Source organism: Diceros bicornis, chromosome 38, assembly GCF_020826845.1.
Source record: "Diceros bicornis minor isolate mBicDic1 chromosome 38, mDicBic1.mat.cur, whole genome shotgun sequence".
NCBI classification, from domain to species: Eukaryota; Metazoa; Chordata; class Mammalia; order Perissodactyla; family Rhinocerotidae; genus Diceros; species Diceros bicornis.
Window position 1 is genome coordinate 25,785,469 of NC_080777.1, and position 25,653 is coordinate 25,811,121.

General features: G+C 36.1%; 1 protein-coding gene across 1 annotated transcript in view; it reads right to left on the reverse strand.

Moving 5' to 3' along the window:
- The window catches only part of CFHR5 (complement factor H related 5), a 61,636-nt gene that overhangs the window by 17,802 nt on the left and 18,181 nt on the right, over positions 1–25,653 (reverse strand). Inside the window, 7 exon segments of the mRNA XM_058533900.1 lie at positions 2,459–2,507; positions 2,509–2,636; positions 7,896–7,943; positions 7,946–8,058; positions 8,060–8,072; positions 20,180–20,362; positions 21,497–21,673. Coding sequence (XP_058389883.1) covers positions 2,459–2,507; positions 2,509–2,636; positions 7,896–7,943; positions 7,946–8,058; positions 8,060–8,072; positions 20,180–20,362; positions 21,497–21,673 — 711 coding nt within the window.

The following is a 25,653-nucleotide window of genomic DNA, read 5'->3' on the forward strand; positions in this document are numbered from 1 at the left end:
ACCACTGTTAATAAATGTGTTCTTGTAAATTTTATAGCATTTTATAGTATTAAAACTATCAGTAATCTGACAACCAGCAATAGAGGAATGGAACATTATGCACTGCCGTATTTCATATACAAACATTTAGGTTCTAGTGTTAAATCAACAATACAGGATAGATATTAATGTATGTAATATGGTTAATAATAAAGTACCATTGAAGTAGAATTTTTTTAAATGCATGCTGCTTCTCCACATAGGCAGATATGTTTTATTCCAGAGTCACTTGAGTGGCTCTCTGAGACAAGCATAACACATCCTTGGAGAATGAGAGTAGTAGGATGTTTTGTTTTTGTCGTTTGGCAAAAGCTACTTTTTTTCCCCAAATGGAGATGAGAGTATGGATAAGCTAGAAAGGAGAAGGGGGCAGTCAGGAAGTGGACAAATTTATATAAAACTCCCTGGGATTTCTAGGTAGCAATGGATCCGTAATTCTAATCTCTTTTCCCCAAGACTTTGTGCAGATCTTGTCAAAGTGAAGGGCCGGACCAAGGACTAGTGTATGGAAAGGGAACTCAAGACTCCAAAGGGAACTCAAGGGGAGGAGAGGTGGACATGCTGACCTCATCCCAACACTGAGGGTCAGTGGGAGAGAGAGTTCCTGGATGCTTTATCTCAGGTTTCCTGCCCTAACCTCAGATTTCAGTAGGGCCCTTGGAAAAGATTGACAGATGATTTTTGTTTTCTGAACTCTCAGAAATTTCAATAGTCATGCCAGCCTTCACATCACCTGTAAAAGTTCTTTAAACGTTCTGCTGTTTTATTCACACCTGTGTCTCTGGTGGCTTTCGCATCCTCTCACTGTTCCAGGAAGGATGAAAGCAGCCATGTGATGTTGTTTCCTTGGAGAGACATTACTTTCTGAAATTTCATTCATTGAGTTTCTTTGTGTTCTTAGCTCTCTGATGGACTTAAAAAACGTCTATGATTTTATAGTTCATCTTGAGTATCCTTGGTTTTAGAGTATAAGTAACGTCTTCTTTCTTTTCTTAATAAAAGAAACTAAACTTTACAGTTTAATGTTACTCTTGTGGCATGCCTAGTGTCATTCTTATCTCCAAGCTTATTTTTTCCTAAAAGATGAATGCTTTTAAGGCTATGAATGTCACTCTCAATTTTGGTTATGTTGCACTCGATAGATTTTTACTATGTGTTTTTATAATTATAACGTAGTTCTTAGTATTTTAAACACTATATCATTAGGTTATTCAGAAGTGAATTATTTCACAAAATGAAGGGTAGGGGAGTAGATAAACGTTATTATTACTTTTAAATATTATTTCTTTGTGGTTATAGAAAGTGATCTATAGAGTTTTAGTACTTAGAATTATTTTGTGGTGCAATGATTGGTTAATTTGAGTAAACATACCATGGGTATATAAAAGGCTTTAAAATTCTTGAAACTCGCAGAACAATATTCTACTTCCTTATATAGAAATAAAAATATATTGAACAAACAAAATATTTAATAAAAATAAAAATATCATAGTTGTTTTAAACAAATTATCTTTTTGAAATTATTACTTATTTAAAATTAATAATATATTCCACTTTTTTCCCTTTGCAATTTCTAATGACATGATACTCTTTTGTTAAGATTTAGTATTTCATCTTGTTAATGTATATTTTATACAATTTATTTCAAAGTGCAGCTTTGGTAAATTCTATTAGTCTTTCCTACGTTTGAGAATTTAATTTGTAATCATTAATGAACAATATTGGTGTATAGAATAATTGGTTGCCAATTACTTTCTTTCAGTACTTTGAAGATACTACTGTTTTCTTCTGGATTCTTTGTTGCTAGTGAGAAGTTTGCAGTCTACAATCTTCTCTACTTTATCTTATTGTCATTTCTCTGGAAGCACTCTGTCTTCTCTATATCTGGTTTATTTAATCTAATATGGTGTCCATTTTATAATTGTTTGTGATTTATAATCTTATTGCTCAAATTAAATGATTTGAAAATAAGCCTTTGAGGAATGTGAGACTTATTCTTAGGGAAATAATATCTTAATCAGATACATTTTTCTTCCCAGCCTACTTTCTACTTTTGGTCCAGAATTGCCAATATCTGTCAGTTATCCTTCACAGTGTTTAATTTGTGTTTTAGTTGTTTCTGAATATCATTGAAGATTGAGTTTTTGTTCTATTTTTATGATTCTTTTTTTTTATTTTATGGTTTTGAGACACTGCAGTAGAGTAAAATGGCTTTACTCCATCATCTTTACTGGAAAGCCAGGGTTCTTAAATGATAATGTTTGTCTGAAAACAGTGTTACCAGTAGTTTCTAACTTTAACTTCAACTTAAAAATTGTATGTCACAATAAATAATTTAATTTAAAAACATACTAATTTTAAGAGAATTTTTCTGGTGAAGAAGCAACAAGATCTACATCATCATTAAAATAAATTTTACCTGTGCAGTCTGGTTCAGAATCCCATTTCCCATTTATGCAGACCATTCGTTATGTATCTGTGCTTCGCAATACATCTGTAATTTACTCTGGCATTATGATTAAATTCATGCATATATGAACTGAATAGTCCTCTTGAATAAAGCCTTGGTCTTTCATGCCTCTTACGTTGGTATGTTGCTATAAAAAAAGAAAATATTCTTACATGATAAGAATATTAAACAGAAACTAAGCAATTATCTCAATAAAATATCCAAAATATTAATGGTATAATTAAATTATGTTTGATGCTTTTAAGCAATGTCATATAAAATTATTCTTAATTTCATTGTATAAAGTAGGCTATGCTGTTGAAAAAATAAAAAAGGAAACAAAAAGTTGTATCCTATCTTTGAACGACGGGAAAATATGTCAGAAGGCCTTTTGGGACGTGAGAGTGCAAGATGGATTTCTCTGGTCCAAGGTTTTGACTGGAAGATAGTCCTTATGGAACTACACTCAGCCTAATTTCTAAAGGCTGGGAAAAGGTATATATATATGTGATTGTTTTCCACTAAATCATGTTAAATAAATATCTTCAAAGCACTTAAATAATAAAAACAGGCAAAACCCAAGTCAATCTGTGAAAAGTACAGTATTAGTAAGGAGACAGAAATCTGGATGTCCCTTGAGGTTCAATTACCCTTGCATTTCAGAAGCTTAGCAAAGACTCTGACTTAGTAAGCCAGAGTGTGCTCAAAGGAAGAATTTACTGATAATAAGACTATTGAGCCTCAGAACATGCATTTCCAATAGGTCTCTTTCTTGTCTAGGTAGTTTTTATTGTTACATCTCTCCCCTTTGTCCGTAAATATATAGATCGTTAATGGAATTTTTTCCTTAGTGTGTCAAAGGATAGGATAATGAGACATAGAGTGTTCTGCTATGTCTCACTTAAGTGTTTTTCTTCAATAATCCCTATTTTAAATTTACCCCATGTGATGCTACTGATTGGATGTCTGTGTCCCTCATATAAAAGTTAGTGACCATGAACATATACAATTTACACCTTCTTATAACAGAGTCCAGGCTCCTGCGGGTGAAAGAAATTCCCTCTCAGTAGCTCATCATGGTCGCCAGTGACCAGGTATCCGCCAGGCTCAAAGGGGTGCAGCAGATACAGTTTTTATCACCAGAAGTGGGTAGGCCAGTTGATAATCCAAAAGTCTAGGAGATGGGAGAAGGGAGTGGTTCTGGGTTTTCCATTTTATAATCTAGAAGAAGAACAGCAGAGAGTCTGCTAGTCTTTAAAGCTCAGAATTAAGGGCTTTAATATATTGGGATTGTTGGAGATAGGACAAAGAAGCCCAGTGTCTGAGGATGTCAGGAAAAGAACTTGCAAATACTTATGCGTTATAGCTGAAAGCCCAAGAACTGCTGGAATGCAAAGTGAAAGCAGAGCACACAGCCTGATGGACTGATAGAAAAACCTGGAATGTATTTCACTACTTCTGTGGAGGAAACACATGGACGTGTTAATCAGAAAATCTAAAATAGAGTTATGAGAATTAGGGGCACAGGAAGAGCAAGGATCAGGCCTAGTTCCTGGGTCTTGCTCTCCCATTCTTCCCCTAAGAGCAGACTCCAAACACCCCAGAAAATAATAGAACTCAGGCTACATGATTATTATTTTGGTTGTTGTTTCTGGACCACACAGAGGTATTTTACTGAGCTAAAGCAATGAAATAAAAGATTAAATTGTAACTATTTGTAGAAATAAAATATCCAAATTCATTTTTAGATCTAATATGGGAATTCAGCAAGGTTGCTGGAAACAAAATAAATATGCAGAATTAAATTACAATCTTGCACATACAGCAGTCCCCCCTTATCTGTGGAGGATCCGTTCCAAGACCCCCAGTGGATGCCGGAAACTACAGACAGCACCGGACTCTATAGATACTATGTTTTATCCTATACATACATACTTACGAGACAGTTTAATTTTTAAATTAGGCCCAGTAAGAGATTAACAACAATAACTAATAATAAAGTAGCACAATTATAACAATATACTGTAATAAAAGTTACCATAGATCTTAGCAAACTCAGCATGTGATTTTTTTCTTTCCTTATTGAGAATTTTTGCCTTTTCACTTAAAGGAAGCAATTTATGGCTTCTCATTGGCATACCCGAATTGCCAGCATCACTACTCTTGTGCTTTGGGGCCCTTATTAAGCAAAATAAGGGTTACTTGAACACAAGCATGGACATACCGTGACAGATGATCTGATAACGGAGATGGCTACTAAGTAAATAACAGGCAGGTAGCACATGTAGCATGGATACGCTGAACAAAGGGATGATTCACGTCTCAGGAGGGATGAAGCAGGATGCGTGAGATTCCATCAAGCTACTCAGAAAGGCACACAATTTAAAACTTATGAATTGTTTATTTCTGGAATTTTCCATGTAATATTTTCGAACCATGGTTGACTTTGGATAAATGAAACCATGGAAAGTGAAACTGCGGGTAAGGGGGACTAACTTAATGTGTAACTCTTCAAATACATAAATTAAGAAAAGATCCCATACATATATTTAGTATATAAATTAAGAAAAAATCCCAAAGGAACTGGAGAAGAAACTTATGCAAAAATTATTTTAATGAGAAATTTATAAAACCATGTGTAAAAGTTTAATATAAGACCTGAATGGATAGATAGATGTATTATATTCATGGGAGGAAGAGTCAATATCAATAAGATTTTTATTCTAGCCAAATTTATAAATATCATATAAGTCCAATCAAAGTTGAACCAGAATTATCAAGGAATTTCACTTTAAACTACAGATGGATTAGGGCATTGTGAAGGATAGTCAAGATAATTCTAAAAATTAAGTAATAAAGGTTATTATAAAGTGGTAATAATAACAATTTTGCCTTATTAGTATAAGAATAGACAAATAGGTTAAGGGAATAGAATAGATAATCTAGAAATAGATACACTTATAAAAAAGTTGTTGGTACATGGCACATGTAAAAATAAATATTAGTAGAAAACAGAAGAAACAATTTGTTAAGTATTGATATAGTTAGTTTTCAACATGGGGAAAAAAGCACTCTAATACAACATAAAAATCTCAGACACATTAAAGAAATAAATCTTAGTAACAAGATCATAATGCTTAGGGAAAAAAGGGAGTATCATTATGTACCTATAAAAGAAAGGGATTCCTAAACAAGACACATACACAAACACACATACACCTGAAAAAAAGAAAAATTGATATGTGGGTTTAAAGGAAAACTTCTCAATGAAAAAGACATCACAAAAACACTCTAAAAAGCAAAAATGCTGGGGACCAGCCCAGTGGCACAGTGGTTAAGTGCTCGCACTCTGCGGCGGCGGCCCAGAATTCACTGGTTCAGATCCCGGGCACACACTGATGCACCACGTCTCAAGCCACGCTGTGGTGGCGTCCCATATAAAGTAGAGGAAGATGGGCATGGATGTTAGCCTGGGGCCAATTTTCCTCAGCAAAAAGAGGAGGATTGGCATCGGATCTTCCAGGGCTGATCTTCCTTACTAAAGAAAAAGCAAAAATGCTTTAAAATATTTGCAATATAAATATGAGAAGATTCAACTCAGACTCAAACAAATCTTAAACCCATAAGAAGACACAAAATAAAAGAAAAATGCTCACTGTACAGAAAAGAAAATCCTAGCTGCCAACACATGATTGTACTGATGCTCAATATTACTATTATTTAGAAAAAAATAAAATTAAACAAATATAAGATAATGATTTTGATCTATTGACTTGGCAACAATTCAAAAATATTAAAATATCAAATGGTCACAAAGAGAAGTAAAGTCTCTGTGCATATCTGTCAGTAACTTGTAAGACTGGAAATATCTACACCCAGGACCCACGAACTGCAATTGTAAAGGTAAACTTTAGGAAATATTGAAGCATGTCTTTTATACCAGGACAAAAGTAAATAACTCCCATTTTGAGTAGGGTAATAAAATAATAAAACATGATACATTCTTAAGGTAGACTACAACACAGTAAAATTACAATGGTGAAGGAAAAAACACTTTGCAAGTAGACAATGTTTTGTTTATGTAAATTTAGGAAAAAAAGCACAAAAATCCCACCCTACAATTAAAAAAAAAAATTGATGCATGTATATACATGTAAAAACTAAAAAGGAGAATGGAAAGTACAAATTCTCCTCATGAATGGGATTTCCTCTTGGGAGGATGAGAGTAGAATGGATGCTTCCATTTTTCCTTCAATGTTTTTATTTCAATGTTTTATCCTACTATAAAACAAAATGTTTGAAGGTAAGAATATCAAAAATGCCAATTCTGGATAACAGGAGCATGGATATTTTGCAGTATTCTCTTTATTTTTCTCCATTTATTTTCAACTGAAAAAAAAAATGAGTCTAAGTACCTCAGCTATATCTCCTCATCAAGAACCTCTCTGGGCCTAGAACTGGTTTTGGCTGAGGAGGAGAGATATGAGGATAAATTTCGAGACATTAATTCAACTAAAATGTCAAGTAAAGCCTATACAGGCTTCCTATGTCTATGACAAAGGCTAGACCAACAGAACGTAGAGTGCAGATGTGCAAGACAAAAAAGAAAACTGGCACCAAATGGACCAGGCCCTAGAAGAGGAGCCTATGGAATGGTGACCAAAAATAATTATGATGAGTTGCTGTCACAGAATCCTAATGCTTTAAATCTATGCAAAGCTAAGTGAATGATTACTAAGGCGCTGAATCAGGCATTGAGTCCATACAGTTGGACCCTGTTCTTCTGGTCCTTTACAGTCTAAATGGGAAGACAAATATCTATGAGCTACAAGACAGTGTGATTCTTGTTATAATAATTGTACAGACAGCATAGTGCAGAGATTACATCATTCTAGTGGAGTTTCAAGATGAGAGTGTGGGTGGTAGAAAATGAACCAGGAGAGGTTTCAGAGGTGAGTGAATTTTGAGTTGAGTCTTGAAGGTGAATAGTTTTACATGTGATTAAAATGGAGAAAGATATTCCAGGAAGAGAGCAAAGACTGAGGAAAGGCACAGAGGTTTAAAAGAACATGGCAGTTTTGCATAGCTCCATCATATAGTGAAGGTGGGACATGGCACATGTTCCAGATACCTGGAACAAGTGTTCTGGGATTATTTTAAAGCAGAGGTCTCAAACTTTCTTGGTTCACAGAGCCCTTAGCATTGCAGTAATTTAGCATAGTGTTCATAGGCCAAAGGAAATCCCTAACAATTCAGCTTATTAGTAATTAGGAGAAAACAACTTAATAAGTGTCTTATATCCCAACACTTTAATACCTGATGGGCACCAACACATGCTGCTGTAAATATATTTATTGATTAAAAAATTATAAATCGTCAAATATAAAATTGAGAAATGTAGTCTCACCAACACATCTATGAAGCTTAGTCCACAATCCATCAATGCACGTAATTTATTGTTTCAAATCATTGTATATGTATTTCTGAAATTCAACTCCACTGAAACTGCATGTTGATAGGGAAGGACAAAGGACTGGACATAACCATTCTCAAGTTCAGGTATATATCTATGTTTTCACTTGTTCTAGAAAAATATAATAAAAGACATGCTGAGGACATCAGCATCATAGCAGAGTGAGCTTTCCCACTTAGACTCTCCCTGCCTAAGATACAACAAAAAGAATATTCGTATACCAACAGAGGACATTCACACAAGACAAAAGATGCCTGAGAGACCCACGCAGACTTACATCGGAAGGTAGAGATACAGGTACCCCTAGAGAAAGTGGTAGGAGGTAAGGAGAACTCCTCTCCTTCCCCACTGACAGCAGCCTTGGGACTAGGACTGCTCAGCCTTCTGAGAGACAGGGGGGAGGGGCTGCCCTCTGTGGAGAAACCTTTGCTCTCCAAGTTCTCTCACAGCCTGTGAGAAATTCCCATATGGAGGGTACTGAACTGTTGTGGGGGTGCCTTCATCAGGCTAGCACCCCAGAAGAACAAAAAGTGAGGCAAGACCAAGAAGCCACCGGGATAGAGTAGGCAAAAGAAGGATCCCCTCCCCCCGCCCAGACCACTAGCACAACTGGTTGGCCAGAGCTCCCACAGATCATGGCAGGCTCATAATACACAGCTCTTGACCCCCACCCAGTGGCAGCAGGTGGAAGATGAAACCAGATATTTTCAGAATGAGGATAATAAGCCCAACCCTTAAGCAGTATGCAAAAATATATTAAATCTCCAGACCAGAAGAAGGAAAATGACAAGCACCAGGAAAGCAATCAGCAAGGCACAGAATTTTCTAACCTAAATGTTACAAAATTCAAAATAGCTATCATAAAAGAGCTCAACAAACTACAAGAAAATACAAATAGACAACGCAATGAAATCAGGAAATTCTTCATGAAAGAGACTGAAACTCTAAAGAAAAATCAATCAGAAATGTTGGAAGTGAAAAACACAATGGAGGAGATCAAGATAAATCTGGAATCTTTAAAGAACAGAGCTGACAATATGGATGACAGAATTAGCAAAATTGAGGAAAGGAATGCAACAATGTTCCATATGGAGGAGGAGAGGGACCTAAGACTAAAAAGAAATGAAGAAATTCTCTGAGGAATATCCAACTCAATTAGGAAATGCAGCATAAGGATTATAGGTACTCCAGAGGGAGAAGAGAGGGAAAAAGGAGCAGAAAGATTGTTCAAAGAAATAATAGCTGAGAACTTCCCAAACGTGGGGAAGGAGCTGGACATACAAGTGAATGAAATCAATAGATCTCCTAAATATATCAACATGAAAAGACCCTCTCCAAGGCATATAGTAGTAAAGCTGGCAAAAGTCAATGATAAAGAAAAAATATTAAGGGCAAAAAATAAAAAAAAAAAATAACATACAAAGGAATTCCTATCAGGCTCTCAGCCAATTTCTTGGCAGAAACTTCACAGGCTAGGAGGGAGTGGAATGATATATTCAAAATTCTGAAAGACAAAAACTTTCAGCCAAGAATACTCTATCCAGAGAAAACATCCTTCAGATATGATAGAGAAATAATAACTATCCCAATTAAACAAAAGCCAAGGGAGTTCATTGCCACAAGACCCCCACTACAAGAAATGCTCAAGAAAGCCCTCATTCCTGAAAAAAAAAAAAAAAAGATAAAAGGGATACAAAGCTTTGAGCAAGGAGAAAAATAGGTAGACAAAATCAGAAAAATTGCAGCTCTCTACCAGAATAGGTTAGCAAACACTTAATTATAACACCAATGATTAAGGGATGGAAAACAATAAAAATAAATATAAACTCATAACTTTAAACACAAGATGTCACAAACTGTGATAATAATAACAGAAGAGGAAGAGGAAATGGATGGAATCGACTTAGTCTAAGGAAATAAGAGGCCATCAGAAAATGGACTACCTCATCTACAAGATTTCTTATACAAACCTTGTGGTAAGCACTAAAAGAATAAACAGAATAGAGACACATATGATAAATAAAGAGAAAACTAAGAAAACCATCATACAGAACTACCAAACTGAATTGGCAGTCTGAAACACACAGGATGAGAAACAAAGGAGATGTAAAGAACCAGAAAATGAGTGATAAAATAGCAACATTAAGCCGTCATATATCAATAATCATTTTAAATTCAAATGAGTTGAATTTTCCAGTCAAAGGACACAGAGTGGTGGGATGGATTAAAAAACAATATCCAACAATATGCTGCCTCCAAGAAACACGTCTCACCTCTAAAGACAAACACAGACTCAGAGTGAAAGGATGGAAGACAATACTCCAAGCTAATGGCAAACAAAAGAAAGCAGGTGTTACCATACTTATATCAGACAAAGTAGACTTCAAGATAAAACAGATGAGGTGGAAGTCAAGATGGCGGTGTAGGCAGACTCTGGTGAACTCACCTCCTCCCACAGACACAGCCAATTTACAACTATTCATGGAAAAATTACCGCTGAGACAGAACTGAAAACTGAATAAGAGGAACTCTTGCAACAAAGGACAACCCTAATTGAGGTGGAAGAGGCAGAAACTCCCTTCAGGAGAGAAAAAATGCCACCTTCACAAGCCGCCACCTGCACGGCTGCCCTGGAGCAGCCCACAGGTATGCAGCCCTCCCTGGAGGAGTGGGGCCCAGAGCCAGGGAGCACCCCTGCTGTGGGCGTTTTGTGGGCCAAGCAAAACTGAGATGAGTGGCAGAATAACTGACTTTGCCTGCTACTAAAACATTGGGGAGTACCCCCAGAAAAGCTGGTTCACAAAGAAATTAAAACTGGCTCTAAAGGGCCCACAAGCAAACTCACCCGTTTCAGAAAGCAACAAAATCACCAGAAAGAAAGGTGCACAGTGCTTTGGTAAAAAGAGATTCACCTAATAGGCCCTGAGTGTATTTTGGTGAGAGGTGAGACCTCTCCAGGGACTGGGACATTGGCGGCAGCCATGGTTGTGGCAGGGTGTGGGTGTGCGGACACAGACGCCATTGGAGTTCTCCCTGAGGCCTGCTAGCCCAGGGTCTGCCCCACCCACTAGAGCACTGATTTAATCCAGCTCTGCCAGAGCAGACAGCCCACCCTAGAGACTGGCCCCACCCAACAACAAGCCCTCAGGCAACTTGTGGGCCTGCATAGATTGGTGACTGGATTCTCTGCAGCCTGGCAACTGAGCAGACTTCAGTGGGGCAGGGCATGCACAAGGAGCAGGTAGAGACTGTGGGGTGGTGGTGGAGTGTGTGGAGCTCCCGCCGTGGAGAAACTGGGTCCACTTCAGGAGGTTGGGGCGTGCACAAGGGACAGGACTTTGTTGACTGTGTGTGTGGGCCTGTGGGTGGCAGGGCTTGTCAGCTTCAGAAGACTTGTGCTTTTCAAAGACCCGCATAGGGGGTTTGCACCACCTTCCATAGCCTGAAATATTTGGGTGCTCCAGTGCCTGAGGCCAGCCCCACCCAGCTGCAATCCTCAGAGAGCTGACAAGAGACCTAAAGGCTGGAGGCTTATAGCAATTGTAAGCCCCTGAGCCTAACAACCTGCCACGCTGGGGGCCTACTCATTTAAAAGAAATACTGCAAGACAAATGTGGTATTAGAACTTGCAGCCAACTGTGCTGGGGCTCCCCACACCTGATAAAGAGACTGAAGGGCCCACAACAACTACAAGCAGCTGAGCATTACAACAGCTGGCTAGGAGTATAACTTGGCCAACCTGGGTGCCTACAGGGAGAGCAAACAGGCCACAACAGAAGGACACACATAGCCCACATAGGGGTCACCCCTGGAACATTGAGAACTGAGGGAAGCACAGTGCAAGCCTCCTAAGGCATCACTTATATAAGGTCACCTATCTAAGAGCAGGAGACGTAGCTCACCTACCTAATACGTAGACACAGGGAAAAGGGCAAAATGAGGAGGCAAAGGAATACATTCCAAATAAGGGAACAGGACAAAACTCCAGAAAAGGAACTTAGTGAAACAGAAATGAGCAACCTACCCGACAGAGAGTTCAAACTAAGAGTGTTTAGGATGCTCACTGATGTGGAGAGAAGAATAGATGAACTCAGTGAGAATGTCAACAAAGAAATGGAAGATATAAAAAAGAACCAATCAGAAATGAAGAATAAGATACTGGAAATGAAAAATTCACGAGAGGGACTCAAAAGCAGAGTAGAGGGTACAGAAGAACGGATCTGCGAGCTGGATGAAAGACTAGAAGAAATTACCCAAGCTGAACAAGTAAAAGGGAAAAGAATTAAAAAGAGTGAGGACAGTCTAAGGGACCTCTGGGACAACATCAAGCACACTAACATCCATGTTATAGGTGTCCCGGAAGGAGAAGAGCGAGACAAAGGAGCAGAGAATCTATTTCAAGAAATAATAGATGAAAACTTCCCTAACCTAAGGAAGGAAACAGACATCCAGGTACAGGAAGCACAGAGAGCCCCAAACAAGATAAACCCAAAGAGGCCCACACCAAGACACATTATAATCAAAATGTCCAGAATTAAAGATAAAGAGAGAATCCTAAAAGCCGCAAGAGAAAGACAAGTTACACACATAAGGCTATCAGCTGACTTCTCAGAGAAACCTTAGAGGCTAGAAGAGAGTGGCACGATATATTTAAAGTGCTAAAAGGAAAAAACTTACAGCCAAGAATACTCTACCCAGCAAGGTTATCATTCAAAATGGAAGGAGAGATCAAAAATTTCCCAAACAAGCAAAAATTAAAGGAGTTTGTCACCAAGAAACCAGTGCTACAAGAAATGTTAAAGGGACTGATTTAAGGGGAAAAGAGAAGACCACAAATAGGAAAAATTATCTATTTCCATGATAAGAGGGTAATGGATACAAATGTACAAAAAAGAGGTTAGATATGTATCAGAAACATAAAATGAGGGAGGAGGGGAGGTAAAGAGTAGAGCTTTCAGTCAGAGGTCAAACTAAAGAGACCATCAAGTCTGTATAGCAGGAGAAAGGAACAGAAGAACTACTAAAACATGGAGAAAAAAAAAGTTAAAAAATGGCAGTAAGTACATACTTATCAATAGGTACTTTAAACGTCAAACGACTAAATGCTCCAATTAAAAGGCAAAGGGTGGCTGATTGGATAAAAAAACAAGACCCACATATATGCTGCGTACAAGAGACACACTTCAGACCTAAAGACACTCCCAAACTGAAAGTGAAGGGATGGAAAAAGATACTCCACGCAAATGGCAATGAAAAGAAAGCTGGGGTAGCAGTACTCATATCAGACAAAATAGACTTTAAAACAAAAACTGTAAAAAGAGACAAAGAAGGGCATTACATAATGATCAAGGGAACAATCCAACAAGAGGATATAACACTTGTAAATATCTACGGACCCAATGTATGTGCACCTAAATATATAAAGCAATTATTAACAGACATAAAAAGAGAAATAGACAGTAACACAATAATAGTAGGGGACTTTAACACTCCACTTACACCAACGGATAGATCATCCAAACAGAAGATCAATAAGGAAACATCGGCCTTACATGACACACTAGAACAGATGGACCTAGTAGATATATACAGAGCATTCCATCCAAAAACCGAAGAATACACGTTCTTTTCAAATGCACGTGGAACATTGTCCAGGATTGATCACGTATTAGGCCACAAAACAAGTCTCCATAAATTTAAGAAGATTGAAATAATACCAAGCATCTTTTCTGACCACAACGGTACGAAACTGGAAATCAACTATAGGAAGAAAATTAGAAAAGCCACAAATACGTGGAGATTAAACAAAATGCTACTGAACAACGACTGGGTCAACGAAGATATCAAAAAGTACCTGGAGAAAAATGAAAATTAAAATTCGACATGCCAGAATTTATGGGATACAGCGAAAGCGGTTCTGAGAGGGAAGTTTATAGCAATACAGGTCTATCTCAACAAACAAGAAAAATCTCAAACAATCTAACAATGCACCTAAAGGAACTGGAAAAGAAGAAGAAACAAAGCCCAAAATCAGTGCAAGAAGGGAAATAATAAAAATCAGAGCAGAAATAAATGAAATAGAGACTAAAAAATATTAGAAAAAATGAATAAAACCAAGAGCTGGTTCTTTGAAAAGATAAACAAAATTGACAAACCTTTAGCTAGACTCACCAAGAAAAAAAGAGAGAAGGCACAAATAAATAAAATCAGAAATGAAAGAGGAGAAGTTACAACAGACACTTCAGCAATACAAAAGATTATAAGAGAATACTATGAAAAGCTATATGCCAACCAATTCGACAATCTGGAAGAAATGGATAAATTCTTAGAATCCTACAACCTTCCAAAACTGGATCAAGAAGAGGTAGAGAATTTGAATAGACCAATCGCCAGTAAGAGATCGAAACAGTAATCAAAAACCTCCCCAGAAATAAAAGTCCTGGGCCAGACGGCTTCTCTGGAGAATTCTACCAAACATTCAAAGAAGACTTAATACCTATCCTTCTAAAACTCTTCCAAAAGATTGAGGAGTGGGGGAAGCTCCCAAACTCATTCTACGAAGTCGACATTACCCTGATACCAAAACCAGACAAGGACAACACAAAAAAAGAAAATTACAGGCCAATATCACTGATGAACATCGATGCAAAAATCCTCAACAAAATACTAGCAAATCACATACAAAAATACTTTAAAAATATTATACACCACAATCAAGTAGGACTTATTCCAGGTGTGCAGGGATGGTTTAACATTCGCAAATCAATCAACGTAATACACCACATTAATAAAATGAAGAATAAAAATCACATGATCATCTCAATAGATGCAGAGAAAGCATTTGACAAGATACAGCATCCATTTATGATAAAAACTCTGAATAAAATGGGTATAGAAGGAAAGTACCTCAACATAATATAGGCCATATATGACAAACCAAGAGCTAATATCATCCTCAATGGTGAAAAACTGAAACCCTTCCCTCTAAGAACAGGAACCAGACAAGGATGCCCACTGTCACCACTCCTATTTAACATAGTACTGGAAGTCCTAGCCCGAGCAATCAGTCAAGAAAAAGACATAAAATTGATCCAAATTGGAAAGGAAGAAGTGAAACTGTCACTATTTGCAGATGACATGATTTTATATATAGAAAACCCTAAAGAATCATCCAAAAAACTTTTAGAAGTAATAAACGAATACGGTAAAGTTGCAGGATACAAAATCAACATACAAAAATCAGTTGCATTTCTATACACTAACAACAAAGTAGCAGAAAGAGAAATTAAGAATACAACCCCATTTACAATTGTAAATTACATTTACAATTCTTACAAAAGAATAAATATAAAAAAAATAAACAAATGGGACTACATCAAACTAAAAAGCTTCTGCACAGCAAAGGAAACCATCAACAAAACGAAAAGACAACCTAACAATTGGGAGAGGATATTTGCAAACCATACATCTGATAAGGGCTTAATCTCCAAAATATATAAAGAACTCATGCATCTCAACAACAAAAAAACTAACAACCCAATTAAAAAATGGGCAAAAGACCTGAACAGACATTTCTCCAAAGAAGATATACAGATGGCCAACAGACACATGAAAAGATGTTCAAATCATTAACTATCAGGGAAATGCAAATCAAAACTATGATGAGACATCACCTCACATCCGTCAGATTGGCTATAATTAACAAGACAGGAAACAACAACATGTTGGAGAGGATGTGGAGAGAAGGGAACTCTCATACACTGCTGGTGGGAGTGCAAACTGGTGCAGCCACTATGGAAAACAGTATGGAGATTCCTCAAAAATTCAAGCATAGAACTACCCTATGATCCAGCTATGCCACTGCTGGGCATTTATCCAAAGAACTTGAAAACACCAATGCATAAATATACATGCACCCCTGTGTTCATTGCCACATTATTCACAATAGCCACGACTTGGAAGCAACCTAAGTGCCCATCAAGGGATGAATGGATAAAGAAGATGTGGTATATATACACAATGGAATACTACTCAGCCATAAGAAACGATGAAATCCAGCCATTTGTGACAACGTGGATGGACATTGAGGGTATTACGCAAAGTGAAATAAGTCAGAGGGAGAAGGTCAAATACTGTATGATTTCCTTCATTATGTAGTAGATAATAACAATAATAAACAAACACATAGAGACAGAGATTGGATTGGTGGTTACCAGAGGGGACGGGGGGATGGAGGAGGGTGAAAGGGATCATTCAGCACATGTGTGTGGTGATGGGTTGTAATTGGTATTTGAGTAGTGAACATGATCTAATCTATGCAGAGATAGAAGTATAACGATGTACACCTGAAATTTATACAATGTTATAAACCAATGTTACTGCAATAAACAAAAAATTAAAAAAAAAAACAGGGAACCTCCACCAAGAAGACATATCACCTATAAATATATATGCACCCAACACAGGAGCACCAAAGTGCATAAAGCAACTATTAACAAACCTAAAAGGAGATATTAACAACAACACAATAATAGTAGGGGATCTTAACACCCCATTTACATCAATGGATAGATCATCCAGACAGAATATCAATAAAGAAATAGTGGACTTCAGTGAAAAACTAGACCAGATGGACTTAGTAGATATATATAGAGCACTCCATCAAAATACAGCAGATTACACATTCTTCTCAAGTAGGCAGGGAACATTCTCAAGGATAGACCATATGTTGAGAAATAAGGCAAGCCTCTATAAATTTAAGAAGATTGAAATCATAACAAGCATCTTTTCCCACTGTAATTCTATGAAACTAGAAATCAACTACAAGAAAAAAACTGGGAAATTGACAAAGATGTGGAGACTAAACAACATGCTATTGAACAACCAATGGATCATTGAAGAAATTAAAGAAGAAATCAAAGAATATCTGGAGAGAAATGAAAATGAAAATACACTGTACCAACTCATACGGGATACAGCTAAAGCAGTCCTGAGAGGGAAACTCATAGCAATACAGGCCAACCTTAACAAACAAGAAAAAGCCCAAATAAGCACCTTAAGCTACACCTAACGGAATGAGAAAAAGAAGAACAAACAAAGCCCACAGTTAGCAGAAGGAAAGAAATAGTAAAAATTAGAGCAGAAATAAATGAAATTGAAACAACAACAACAACAAAAAACAATAGAAAGGATCAATAAAACAAAGAGCTGGTTCTTTGAGAAGATAAACAAAGTTGACAAACTCTTAACCAGACTCACTAAGAAAGAAAGAGAGAAGGCTCAAATAAATAAAATTAGAAATGAAAGAGGAGAAATTACAATGGATACCACAGAACTACAAAGAATTATAAGAGAAAACTATGAAAAACTATATACCAACAAATTGGACAATCTAGAAGAAACGGATAAATTCTTAGATTCATGCAACCTCCCAAAACTGAATCAAGAAGAAATAGAGAATCTGAATAGACCAATCACAAGTAAAAAGATTGAAACGGTAATGAGAAACCTCCCAAAAAATAAAAGTCCGGGGCCAGATGGCTTCTCTGGAGAATTTTACCAACCATTCAAAGAAGATTTAATACCTATCCTTCTCAAACTATTCCAAAAAATAGAGGAAGATGGAATACTTCCTAGCACATTCTATGAGGTCAACATCACTCTGATACCAAAGCCAGACAAGGACAACACAAAGAAGGAAAATTACAGGCCAATATCGCTGATGAACATCGATGCAAAAATCCTCAACAAAATATTGGCAAATCGAATACTGCAATACATTAAAAAGATCATGCACCATGATCAAGTGGGATTTATACCACGGACACAGGGATGGTTCAACATCTGAAAATCAATCAGTGTGAACACCACATTAACAGCATGAGGAATAAAAACCACACAATCATCTCAATAGATGCAGAGAAAGCATTTGACAAGATCCAACAACAATTTGTGATCAAAAACTTTCAACAAAATGTACCTTAGGAAAGTACCTTAACATAATAAAGGCCATATATGACAAACCCACAGCCAACATCATAATCAACAGGGAAAAACTGAAAGCCATTCCTCTGAGAACAGGAGCAACACAAGGGTACCCACTCTTGCCACTCTTATTCAGCATAGTACTGGAGGTTTTGGCCAGAGCAATTAGGCAAGCAAAAGGAATAAAAGGAATCCAAATAGGCAACAAAGAAGTGAAACTTTTGCTCTTTGCAGATGACACGATTTTATATATAGAAAATCCTAAGGAACCCATTGGAAAACTATTAGAAATAATCAACAACTACAGCAAAGTTGCAGGGTACAAAACCAACTTACAAAAATCAGTTGCATTTCTATACTCTAATAACGAACTAACAGAAAGAGAAATCAAGAAGACAATCCCATTTACAACTGCAACAAAAAGAATAAAATATCTAGGAATAAATTTAACCAAGGAGGTGAAAGACCTATACAATGGAAAGTATAAGACATTATTGAAAGAAATCAATGATGACATAAAGAAATGGAAACATATCCCATGCACATGGATTGGAAGAATAAATACAGTTAAAATATCCACACTACCTAAAGCAATCTACAGATTCAATGCAATCCCAATCACAATCCCGATGACATTCTTCACAGAAATAGAACAAAGAATACTAAAATTCATATGGAGCAACAAAAGACCCCAAACAGCTAAAGCAGTCCTGAGAAAAAAGAACAAATCTGGAGGCATCACAATCCCTGACTTGAAAATATACTACAGAGCTATAATAATTGAAACACCATGGTACTGGTACAAAAACTAACACACAGACAAATGGAACAGAATTGAAACCCCAGAAATAAAACCACACATCTACAGACAGCTAATCTTCAACAAAGGAGCTAAGAACATACTATGGAGAAAGGAAAGTCTCTTCAATAAATAGTGCTGGGAAAACTGGATAGCCACGTGTAAAAGAAGGTAAGTAGACTATTTTCTTTCGCCATACACAAAAATTAATTCAAAATGGATCAAAGACTTGAAGGTGAGACCTGAAACTATAAAACTCCTGGAAGAAAACATAGGCAATACACACTGACATTGGTCATAGAGAGATCTTTTCGAATTCCACATCTACTTGGACAAGGGAAACAAAATAAAAAAAATAAACAAGTGGGACTTCATAAGACTAAAGAGCTTCTGCAAGGCAAATGAAACCAGGATCAAAATGAGAAGACAACCCACTAGCTGGCAGAAAATATTTGCAAATCACATATCCAACAAGGGGTTAATCTCCATAATATATAAAGAACTCACACAACTGAACAACAAAAAACAAACAACCTGATCAAAAAATGGGCAGAGGATATGAACAGACATTTTTCCAAGGAAGATCCACAGATGGCCAATAGGCATTTGAAAAGATGTTCAACATCACTAATCACCAGGGAAATGCAAATCAAAACTACACTAATATATCACCTTATACCCGTTAGAATGTCTATAATCTCCAAGATAAAAAATAACAAATGTTGGAGAGGTTGTGGAGAAATGGGAACCCTAATTCACTGCTGGTGGGAATGCAAACTGCTGAAGCCTCTATGGAAAACTGTATGGAGATTCCTCAAAAAATTAAAAATAGAAATACCTTATGATCCAGCTATCCCACTACTGGATATTTACCCAAAGAACCTGAAATCAACAATCCAAAGAGGCTTATGCACCGCTATGTACATTGCAGCATTATTCACTATAGCCAAGAAGTGGAAGCAACCCAAGTGTCCCTCAACTGATGACTGGAAAAAGAAAATGTGGTATATATATACAATGGAATACTACTCAGCCATGAAGAAAGATAAAATCGTCCCATTTGCAACAACATGGATGGATCTGCAGGGTACTGTGTTAAGCGAAATAAGCCAGACAGAGAAAGACAGACGCCGCAAGACTTCACTCATATGTGGAAGATTAACACACAGAGAGAACAGTTTGGTGGTTATCAGGGGGAAGGGGGTTGAGGGGTAGGCACAAAGGGTGAAGAGATGCATTTATATGGTGACTGACAAATAATAATGTACAACTGAAATTTCACAATGTTATAAACTATTATGACATCAATTAAAAAATACTTCATCAAAAAAAGACATGCTTACCTTTAAAATATTTTAAATCTCTTTACATATGTATTTATATATAAGTGCAAAGTACAAGTAACTGTTCTATTTAAAAATTAATATATATTTACCAACACAATCGGGCAAAGTTGTCCATTCTCCATTAATACATTGTATTTTCTTAGGCCCCGTCATTAGAGACTTGGGATTGCAATCAAATTCCACCATTTCACTGTGTCCACCTTCTTCTTTCCTTTTCTTCTTAATTTTACCATCGGGGAGTTGAGGAGGTTGACCACACTATTTTACTTGCCCTACCATAAAGAAACTGTGTAAATGATGCTTAAATAGTCTCATAATTATAAATCTGGCAAAATGTGGAGTTACTATTTTGGTTGACCTAGAACTAAATTACATTTATACTACATTTTTATTTTTTTCAGGTTTGTTTTTTCAGTGTACACAGTGTAATGATTATTCTTTTTCTCAAATATTGACTTTTTATTATGAACAATTCTGAACAAATTAAAGAAGAAAAATATTTAATGAACACATACACTGATCACCTATATAGGAACGTGACATTTTGCCCAATTTGCTTTACTTTTTTTTTTGTGAACTAACTTAAAGTAAATGACAGACATAGTGAGATTTTACTTCTAAATTCTTCAAAATGCCTGTCTAGGAAAAGGACATTTACATAAATATATAAAACATCTTATTACATTTCTTCAAATTAACAATAATTTTTTGGTACAGTCTTATATTTTTTCTATATCCAAATATCCTGATTGCTTCTACCCCAATACCGTGCAGTTCATTTATTATAACCAGGATATTAAGTTGTCCCCTTGAAGATTTTAAAGTAGGTCAACAATCTGAATATTATATAAAACTAAGTATTTATCAAAAATGTATGATGTGCACATATAGTTATAGTTTTTGTTAATTAATATCTATAAATATATAAAATATTTGATCAAAAAATTTGGTGAAAATAATGTCATCTGAAGCAAGTAACAAATCATCATTGTTTTATGTGGAATAATCCATATGTATAACTATTTTACTATTTTATTAATTACTTAATACAAGATAATAAGACCCATACAGTATTTTTTAAAGTATAATATTTTTTATTGAGCCTAGGGGGAAAAATTCTAACACTTCTCAATCCCAGCTACTATATTTTGATTTATAAAATCCCATTACATATTTTAAAACACAGAGATACAATTACCCCTTGATAAAGGAAATTTAAATACTCTATACAACTCAGTTACTATGGCTAAGCATCTCTCCTTCTTTCCAGTTAAAATACCATTTTTGCCATTTTTTTTGCAGTTTGTCAGATTATGGATACAAGATACAATAAAATACATAGACCTTAATATAAAATAATATAAATTAATATAAATTGTTTCTTCACTTCTAAACTAAATATTGACCTTTGCATGTTGGAAAATTAGGTGACCATCCAAATTGGTAGCATTGAGCTCAGTCTGGCCCAACTCTTATAAGTTTTTCTCTGAAGGAATATTTCAACAGATCTCCAACTGTGTATTTTTTACGTTTTGGATGAGCATCTACATTTGCTTCTGAAAATGGAAGAGGACATTCTATTTCTAAAAATAAAATTAAAGTAAATGGATATGTGTGAAATAATCATTGCAAAAATAGGTTTAATATATGCTATATGAAAACAACATTCATGGGGCTTCACATACAGAGGGACATATAGTCTTGCCTTCAAAAAAAATAGTAATTATTTACCCTCAACAAATACGTGCAAGACCCTTTAGGGAAATTAGGATATTGAGCAGCAAGGTAAAATTCTGTATGACAGTCTCTTCAGGATCATAATACGTAAGTCCTGAGAAGTTACTTGTAAAATAAATTATTTAATTTGTTTAACAATAAAAGCTTCATAACTTTTACTATTTGTTTATAAAATAGAATATGAATAATTTTCACACTTGTCACATGAAATTCATTCTTTCAGGTAATAAAAATTAACATGCAACATATTTACTTACTTTTTTTCATTAAAAATGATAGTTATGTTTAAAAAGTAGATAACTGGTATACTCGAACAACACATCTCTAATAAATTTTAAGTAGGAGGAAACATTAAAAAGCAAATAATTCCTGGGGCCAGCCTGGTGGCGTAGCTGTTAAGTATGCATGTTCCACCGCAATGGCCCAGGGTTCAGATCCTGGTGCGCACCAACTCACTGCTTGTTAAGCCATGCTGTGGCAGCATCTCATATAAAGTAGAGGAAGATGGGCATGGATGTTAGCTCAGGGCTAATCTTCCTCACAAAAGGAAAAAAAGCAAATAATTCCTAATTTTACAAATGAACTAAATATCATAGACTTTTTCAAAAACACAGGGCTAGGTTGCTTCTAGGTTTTCTGAATCTTTCCATTATACTCAACTGTATCTCTAATATGTTTATAAAAACTAATGCATTATGAATACCTTCTGACAAAATTAGAAATGGATATATATGAATATATATGTATATTTTTCTCTCTTTTTTTTTGTGAGGAAGATCAGCCTTGTGCTAACATCTGCCAATCCTCTTCATTTTTTGCTGAGGAAGACAGGCCCTGGGCTAACATCCATGCCCATTTTCCTCTACTTTATACGGGACACCGCCACAGCATGGCCTGCCAAGCAGTGCGTTGGTGCACACCCGGGATCCGAACCGGTGAACCCTGGGCCGCCGCAGCGGAGCTTGCACACTTAACCGCCTGTGCCACCAGGAAGGCCCCCTATATTTTTCTCATTTAATCTATTATTGATAGTTCATTTATAAAATTAGATGTTGAAATTCACATGTGAAAATAACACTGAAGACAAAATAAATACTCTCAATAAATCAAGCAAGCATCACAAGTATAATGAAATATTTTCTAATTAAATAATCTCAGGAATATTGTTTAAGCTAGCCAGTTTTATGTATTGTTATTGGCAATTTAATAGTTTAATAACAGTTTATTTGTGCATATCACCTTGGGATGTAACTCACTCAGCTTCTATAAAATTTGCACCCCTGTATCTCTGTATGTTATTCCAATATTTTGCATGATAATTTTTGTTGGTTGTTAACATTATTTTTCTTATCCAATTGTAAAAAAAAAAATGCCATTGAACTTAATTGATCTTGATGATGTAGGATTTTCCAGCTGCTTTACTTGTGTATAGTTATTATATGGTGTTGTAGACAGAATAATGGCCCCCAATGATGTCCACATCCTAATCCTTGAAACCTGCAAATATGTTACCTTTCATGGAAAAACAGACTTTGCAGACATAAGTAAGTTAAAGAACTTGAGATGGAGAGACTATCTTGAACTATCTTTGTGGTGATGTGCCCAATGTAATCACAAGGGTCCTTATAAGAGGGAGGCAAGAGCGTCAGAATCAAAGTAGGAGATAAGAGAGCAGAAGCAGAAGTTGGAGTGATTTGAAGAAGGAGCCATGAGCCAAGAAATGCAGATGGTTTCTAGAAGCTGTAAAGGCAAACAGACAGATTTTTTTCCTAGGACCTCCGGAAGGGACCTTGATTTGACACCTTGATTTCAGGACTTTTGACCTCTAGAACTGTAAGATCATAAGTTTGTGTTGTTTTAAGTAATTGGGTTTGTGGTCATTTGTTACAGTAGCAGTAGACGACTAATATACAGAACAAAATGTACAGCCATATTTAAGGAAGGGTATGATTTCGCATGACCTGAAGGCATTCTGTGCCTTGTTTAAAACCAAGATTCTGTGCAACACCAAAAGTGAACTACAATGTAAACTAGACCTCGAGTGATTATGTTGTGTCAACACAGGTTCATCAGTTGTAACGAATGTACCACTCTCATCAGTGATGTTGATAAGAGAAGAGGCTATTGCCTGTGTGGGGCAATGAGTATATGGAAATTTCCGTACCTTCCCCTCAATTTTGCTGTGAAACCTAAAGCTGCTCTAAAATAATAAATTTCTACCCCGAATAGCCAAAACAATCTTGAGAAAGAACAAAGTTGAAGGCACCATGCTCTCTGATTTCAAACTATATTACAAAGTTATAGTAATCAAAACAGTATGGTATTGGCATAAAAACAAACACATAGATCAGTGGAACAGAATAGAGAGCCCAGAAATAAACCCACGCATATATGGTCAGTTAATTTACGACAAAGGATCCAAGAATATACACTGGAGAAATGATACTCTCTTCAATAAAAGGTATTGAGAAAACTGGACAGCCATATGCAAAAGATTGAAACTGGACCACTATCTTACACCATACACAAAAATTAACTCAAAATAAATGAAAGATTTGAACATAAGAACTGAAACCATAAAACTCCTAGAAGAAAACATAGGCGATAAGCTCCTTGACATCAGTCTTGGTGATGATATTTTGGATTTGACACCAAAAGCAATGGCAACAAAAGCAAAATCTGACAAGTGGAATTACCACAAACTAAGAAGCTTCTGCATAGCAGAGGAAATCATCAACAAAATGAAGAGTGAACCTACTGAATGGGAGAAAATATTTGCATATCATATATCTGATAAGTGGCTAATATCTAAAATATATAAAGAACCCACAAAATTCAATAGCAAAAAACCAAACAATCCAATTAAAAAATGGGCAGAGGATCTGAATAGACATTTTTCCAAAGAATAATACAGAGGGCCAATAGGTGCATCAAAAGGTGCTCAACATCACTTTATCAGGGAAATGAAAATCAAAACCACAATGAGATATCACCTCACACTTTTTAGAATGCCTATTAGCAAAAAGACAAGAAACAGCGAGAGTTGGTGAGAATGTGGAGAAAAGGGAACCCTTGTGCACTGTTAGTGGGAATGTAAATTGGTGCAGCCACTACGGAAAACAGCAGGGAGGTTCCTCGAAAAACTAAAAGTAGAACTATCATATGATCCAGCAAATTCCCTTCTGGGTATTTTACCCAAAGGACATGAAATCACTGTCTCAAAAAATTATCTGTAACCCCATGTTCATTGCAACGTTATTTACAATAGCCAAAATATGGAAGCAAGCTAAGTATCCATCAATGGATGGATGGATTAAAAAAATGTAATAACACACACACACACACTGCAATATTATTCAGCCATAAAAAAAGAAAATTTTGCCACTTGTGACAACATGGATGGACTTTGACAGCATTGTGCTAAGTGAAACAAGTCAAACAGAGAAAGACATATACTGTATGATCTCACTGATATTCGGAATCTAAAAAAAAAAATAAAACAAGCTCATGGATACAGAGAACAGATTAGCGGTTGCCAGAAGTGGGGGATTTGGGGGTGGGGGAAATGGGTGAAGGGAGTGAAAAAGTACAAACTTCCAGCTATAAAATAAATAAGTCCTGGAGTAACAGTATGGTGTACAGTATACACAGTATGGTGACTACAGTTAATAGTACTGTATTATATATGTGAAAGTTGCTAAGAGAGTAGATCTTAAAAGTTCTGATTACAAGAAAAAAATGCTGTAATTATGTGCGATGATGAATATCAACTAGACTTATTGTGGTGATCACTTCACAATATGTACAAATATCAAATCATTATGCT